At 41.2% G+C, this 6,659-nt stretch overlaps 1 protein-coding gene across 1 annotated transcript; it reads right to left on the reverse strand.

The window, feature by feature from the left end:
- Window positions 1-1,984: 1,984 nt before the first annotated feature.
- On the reverse strand, window positions 1,985-3,631 carry LOC308306483 (uncharacterized protein). The gene is made up of 5 exons (XM_080751499.1): window positions 3,549-3,631; window positions 3,356-3,435; window positions 3,117-3,203; window positions 2,932-3,009; window positions 1,985-2,700 (listed from the first exon to the last, which is right to left on the reverse strand). The coding sequence occupies exons 2-5, from the start codon at window positions 3,392-3,394 to the stop codon at window positions 2,596-2,598; spliced, it is 309 nt and encodes a 102-aa protein (XP_080607625.1). The 5' UTR covers window positions 3,395-3,435; window positions 3,549-3,631; the 3' UTR covers window positions 1,985-2,595.
- Between the last annotated feature and the right edge of the window lie 3,028 nt (window positions 3,632-6,659).

The raw sequence follows: 6,659 nt of genomic DNA on the forward strand, positions 1-6,659 counted from the left end.
GGAGGAACATGAACCCAGTGGGAATTAGGAACTTTGGTAACGATGCCACCCCAGAGCAAGAATATCATACAAGGTTTCATAATTTTAGATTGTAATTAGGGAAAAGCAAAGATGGGAGAGTTAAATGTTTTCATTTAGTTCTATTGTTTTAGCGATTTTAAATACTTTATTTCAGTGCATGTGTGCAAGTGCCTAAATGTGTCCTTTTAGACACAATAAGCTGGCAATTTATTTTATTACAATTTACAGTGACACTACTAGCCCCCATAAGTAACATCTGCCCATGAAAGATTGTGGTGCCTCTTTTTGAATGGACTTATTGTATCTAAAAATACATATTTAGCCATTGTACACATGTCCCCAAGCACTGAAAGCAATGTAATCAAAATCGCTAAAATTATAGAAGAAAATTAACACATTTTAACACTCATCTTGTCTTTTCTCTAATTACAATCTAAATATGAAATCTTGTAAAGGTGTCCATTCAGTCAAGTTTGCGATTCTATGTGGTGATGTCAGACGGAGAGAGAGAAAAACAGAGAAACCATCACTCCTCGTGCTCATGGCGGAGGGCGTTGTAGAAGCCATGGAAATCACTGGGCAACACCTGCTTCATTTCTTGCAGATGTTTGAAGTTCATCGCTTTAATGGTGCGGCGGCAAGTGTAGAGTGGGGACACTGTGATGTTGCTCTTCTTCCTCAGTGATGGGGACTCGTAGGGCTTCCAGGCGTCTGAGTGGTCGATCTTGTACTCCATACTGCCATCAACGTTGTACCTAGGATGAATACAAGGACAGTGACAGGGGAGAAAAGTCAGGTTTTAATACTCATTAAATAATGTTTGTTTTGGTTTCCGCAGCTATGTCATTATTATGTATTCAAATACCTGATTGCTCGGAGGTCATGCACGGTGGGATCCCCAGTGACCTTTCCCGGGCGGATGGCTTTGCAGAGGTTCACCTGGCTGAAGTTTTTGAAGAAAGTGTGGTCTACATACTTCACTTGGTATGGCCTGGGATTGGTACGGGCTTCCCGGATGGCAACGACATACTCAGCTGGAACGCAGATGTCTCTGTTCCTCAGTCTTCTCTCAATCACACTGTGCACAGGATGTACTCATCATAAGAGGGATGTTCTTCGAGGAAGTGCACGATGCACAAAGCAAACTCGTTGGCAGAGAGACCAGCTTCACCCTCGTGCCATAAGTAATTTGATGCATCATGTGAAGTCATGTCATACATGGTAAAGTTATGGACACAGAGCTTGGTCTTGAAATAGAGGGATGAGGCCTGTAGCTTGGAGCAGAGCAGGAGCCCCTGAAGATCCATGCATGTCACCAAGGTCTTCTCACCTGCCTCGTCTTTGTCCTTCTGCTTCATGGCTTGTGCAGTGTCCTTTTTGTTGCAGTGCTCCTTCCATGTGGCAGCCTCAATGTTCCCAGCCTTGAACGCACAGCAGGTATCACACTGGTCTTTCTTCGGGTGAAAAAGAGAGTAATTCAAACATTAAACATTCTGGTGAACACTTGCCTTGACAGCGCCTGGATGCCATGGTCTGCACTGGAACAGATATACTCTGCATGGAGGTGATTGATGGACTTGAACACAGGCTCCAGGTACATCTTAGTAGCCTGATCTCAGACTCAGCTCACGCTTTAGTCTGAAACTGTGCTCTATTCTAAGCGATTTACAGGGAGGGACTTTTTTGCGAGCGTGCGCGAGTGATCGAGACGCACGGTGGACGCGATGCACGGTCGCGGACTGTGTGTGTGTGATTGTGTGTGTGTCTCTGTCTGTGCCAGTGACAGAACTGCGACCAGAAACATGTAATCAACATAAACAGCTTGGTGAACTCAGCGCGTGCGTGTGTGTGTGTGTGCCTTCCTCAGCCTGCCTGTGTGTGAACTTCGTTTGAATCGTTTCAACTGCTGCGCGGATTGGATATTCGTTAGACCCACCCCCCACCCCCCACGCTCATTGGAGCAGCCGAAAATAAAAAGTGATTCCTGTACTCAGCTCCAGACCAGAGAAAGAGTCCACTCTGAGAGTGGGCGGGGTCTCTGGTCTGGAAGCAGGCTAACATCTTAGAGGACGAGGACCGGCAGTAGTGCGAGGGAACTTTTGGAAGGTCCAGAAGGAAGGTCTTCAAGAAGTCAGACTCCTCTTTCCTTACCCTCACCCGCTTCTGCTTATCTTCCTCAGTAGGGCTTTTCCCTCTTCTTCCTACCCACTTCAAAAAAGACCACTGCTTCAAGCCTAGGGTTGACAGGAACATGCGTTGGCACACTCCGAGTCTCCTGCCATCTACGACAAGGTGACAGAAAATGGATGCCGACCTCCTGGATTTCTCTGCTCCTGTCCTCCGTCGCTTTACACTGCTCACCTCTACCAATGATGCAACATAAATCTTCCTCTCACGCCAGTCTAATTTCTCCCAGAAGTACTTGAAGATCTCTTCTCGCTTCGACTCTTCCACTTCTCTGCAGTGCAGTTTACTGGACCTGTGGCCGGCTGCAGACTGACATGACACACCCATTTTTCTTCCCTCCTTTAACACTGACTCTCTATTCTTCCTAGGCCAGATATGACTGGCCTATCATTCTACGCCTCTTCTGGATGTTGTTCTTCCAGCCCTCTGGATTTCTCCTCTTCCTACAGAGACCAGCATCAACACCTGAGGAGTCTTCTTCCACCTCAAGTCCTATATTGTGTCACAAAAAGAGAGAAAATTTGTCATTCAGACCATTAGTGTGCGAGTCTCTCTGTGTGTATCTGTGCAGCCCCTTGCGTGCACATCTGTGTGGGTATGTACATGTGTACTGTATGGATGTGTAGTTGAAAGAAAAGAGTTAAATAGCAAACATGCACCATGCAAGATACTACATTACACACATGTGCATCAATGTGTCCATATTAATAATGACAACAACACCTTCATTTCCAGATTCCGATTCACCAGGAGAATCACCATGTTGGTCACGTTCAGGTGTCCAGTTTCGATCAAGCGGATCTGGGAAAGAAAGAGGAACAAACAGAATGCACACGTTGACATAATTCAGTGTTGCTAGGACTTTGCATTCTTTGCTCTGGCTGACTTAAGCCTGGTTGTACACAAACCTTCTTCGTCCCCACTTGTGTCGTCATCCTCAACTCCTTCAGAATCTTCATCCTCCACATTTGAGTCCGGCTCAACTCTGTCTGCACCTAAAGAACAGAAAAGAAATATGAGATGTTCTCACATTAAGTGTGAGGCGCTTTCTGGTCATGTACAGTATGATTCTGAAGGAAAAAAAATGAAAATGCAACATTCAGCAGTCACTATTTGTGTTTATTACAGTGATTATTAATAATAATACCTTCATATCCAGATTCAGCAGCACCAGAAGAATCACCATGTTGGTCACGTTTAGATGTTAGGGTTAGTGGTCGAGTGGATCTGGGAAAGAAAGAAACAAAATGAATGCAATGTTAACACACCTGCAATTCAGTGTCAGGCTTTGCTCTGGCCAATAGCCTCGGTTCCCTGGCACTTGTTAGTTTTACACCAACCTTCTTCTTCCCCACTTAAGTAGTCATCCTCAATTCCTTCTTCGCCTCCCTCATTTGAGTGAGGCGCAACAACTTCTGCTGCAGAAAAAGAGAAGAGACTGAATGTCAAATAGAAAACATGCAGCATTGACAATAATGCAAAGTGTCACATGTGTGCGTCATGTTTTTGCATGAAAGACTCTATACAGCTATTAATATAATATTCAATCTCCTCAATTGATGAGTCCTCCACAACTGCTTCTCCTGCTGCTTCTCCTGCTGAAAGGGGAAAATGAAATGGCTACTTTTTAAGATTGTGATACTACAGCAGATACTGATTAACAATTTGTGTTAAGGTAATAATACTATGTTTGAAACTAGTACAGCAACAATTCAAAATGGGTACTTAGTGCATGTTTAGGGATTTGTAACTAGGACAGCAGGTACAATACAAAACCACACATAGGGTGTTTCTATGCACTATAATTCATAACACACCACACCACAGATTGAATCAAAACAGCTGACCCAGCACTGGCAGCATCAACTTGGTCACAATCAAGTGCATCTTGGAAAGATACAGATTATCATTAGAACACTGAATACAGCAGCTAATTATTGTAATTCATGATTAAAACACTTTGATTTCCAAATTAATCACACAAGTTGCACCACAGCCAGAATCACTACACACATCATTAAACTGAGCTGACTTATTCCTATTTTTCTTTCTATTTTTATTTATCCCACAAACCTTCTTCGCTGCTTTCACTGCTCTCTAGTACAGTCTCTGCCTCGTCATGTCTGCCCCTGACATACTTGACGCTAACCAAAGCACACAGCTCCTCCATAGAATACATCATCCTGAAATGTTATACTGAAAATAAAAGGAGAATACAGGGTTAAAATCAAGGGTAACACAATGGTGTAAAGAAATTAAGTACATTTTCTTAAGTACTGTACTTGAGTACAATATTGAGGTATTTGTACTTGACTAGAGTATTATCAATTTCCAATACTTTTAATCCACTATATCTCAGATCCAAATATTTTACTTTTACTCCACTACAAGCTGAATTATTTCCAATTTCCAATACTTGTACTCCTCTATATCACAGATCAAAATTATTGTACTTTAATACACAACAAGCTGAGTGCCTTTGGAGTACTTTTACTCCAATGCAAGCTCACAGTGCGACACATTGTGAGCATGTAGATCTGCCATTTTCAAAATATTTGAAATGGGACATTCTGCATAGAGTACTTTTACTTTTGGCACTTTAAGTACATTTTGATGCCAACACTTTAGCCATTTTATCAAGTACATTTTGAATTCCAGACTTTTACTTGTAAAAGAGTATTTCTACATTACATTATTGATATTTGTACTTAAAGTAAAAACATTTGAGTACTTTTACCACACGTAATGGTACGTTTTTGTCCAGATGGAACCAAATGGACCCTTTATGGACCCGTTAAGGGTCCATTTGGTTCCATTGACACTCCATAGAAGTTGTTGTGCTGGCAGCTTAATGTAATGGTACGTTTGTGTCCAGATGGAACCAAATGGACCCTTTATGGACCCGTAATGATGTAGTAGCCTATTATAGACGGAGCTAAGATGCTAATGAGGCTAGCGTTAATATTAAACTTTCTTTACATCAAATAAAGACCCCGGACTAAACCCTAAAAGACACTACTGCTAAGCACATTTAACAAACGTTTTATTAGATAGATTGCTGTATTTTATGATAATAATAGCGACGTTATCTTACCTTTCTCTGTCTGTCGGCTCTGCTGTGAAGACTGTAGCATAGTTACATACGTTTCCCTTTTATAAATAAAAACCGATGACAACACTAACAAAAAAAATGAACGGTAAAAAGATGAAGCATCCAAATAAAACGTATTTTGACAAGTGATAATAGTAGAAAAAAGTGAAAAGAAAGCATTTTTATCTAACGGAGACGACAACAACACAACACTGTCTGTGGACGAACCGGAAGTACACAAAACGCCTCTGCGCGCCCGCCCCTCCCCCCTTCCCCCTTCCCCCCTTCTGCAATAGGTCCTGATTGAATACTATACTAAAAGTATTAAAAAGAAAAGTACAAGACAGCTACAGTTCAGTGATACAAGGTCAACTAAAAAGAGAAATAAAAAAGATTTTGGGGTGTTTTTTTACACTGGGGTAGCCTATCTATCAATTCCTACAACATTAAATGACAGAATAATAAAATACATTAGGCTATTGTGCACATTGTATCATCAATCATAAGAAAAAAATAAGAAACAATAAATATTGTATTTACAGTAAAAAGGTCAGGGCCGGAGGTAAGGTTAATTGTCTAGTTTTGATTTGCAGCATCTGTAAGTGACCTTTATCAGTGCTTTTATCGTGTGTATTAATAATATATGCATTTCTATTTTATTTAATGTATAAAAATGATTGATTAGTCAATTTAGTCAATAGTTTAAAAACAAATATCGTGTGGATATAGGTTTTATATAGGGCATATTATGTGAGGAGCATAAACAACAGAAAGCAGAGATTACTCACTTTTACCAGACATGGCAACCGCTGCCAACAATGGAGAATTATGATTGGCTAGTGGAAAGGCCGCACCCCCATTGGCTCTCTGCCGATCACGTGATTATTGGCCGTTGTGTGCGTGATACAGATTCGTGTGCGTGAGATGATGAAAGCATTCGTGATGAAGTAACCAACAAAACAACTCGTAAATCAGTAAGAAAATATTCGTATTTTGTCTTGTTTTTTTGTTTTGGCATTATAATCACTGCAGCTTCCCCAAAAACATTCATACTTTTTTTTTTTTTACGGATATTTTTTTCAAATTAATTTGTTTACGTATAGTTTTTTTGGTAAAAATGTTTACGAGTAAAAAAAAGGCAAAGTACGAATACGAATTTGTTTTGTCCTAAAAATAACCCCATATCCCTGCTTCATCTCTCTCTCTCTCTCTTATCTAAGGGGTCCCTGGCTTGAAAACGTTGAAGACCCCTGATCTAACTCCTCAGGTTCATTTCCAACACCACACAGCTAGAAGTGGGGGAAAAAATGCCCCCCCCCCCCCCCCTCCCACACACACACACACACACACACACACACAC

This window comes from Nannobrachium achirus, assembly GCF_963921795.1.
Source record: "Nannobrachium achirus genome assembly, chromosome: 21".
NCBI classification, from domain to species: Eukaryota; Metazoa; Chordata; class Actinopteri; order Myctophiformes; family Myctophidae; genus Nannobrachium; species Nannobrachium achirus.

Excerpts from the sequence above, each read along its gene's own strand:
- LOC308306483 (XM_080751499.1), bottom strand. The coding sequence starts at position 3,394 with ATGGTGATTCTTCTGGTGCTGCTGAATCTGGATATGAAG. Across the intron at positions 3,204-3,355 it reads TGCTGAATCTGGATATGAAG|GTGCAGACAGAGTTGAGCCG; the intron begins GTATTATTATTA and ends TCTGTTCTTTAG. Across the intron at positions 3,010-3,116 it reads CACAAGTGGGGACGAAGAAG|ATCCGCTTGATCGAAACTGG; the intron begins GTTTGTGTACAA and ends TTTCTTTCCCAG.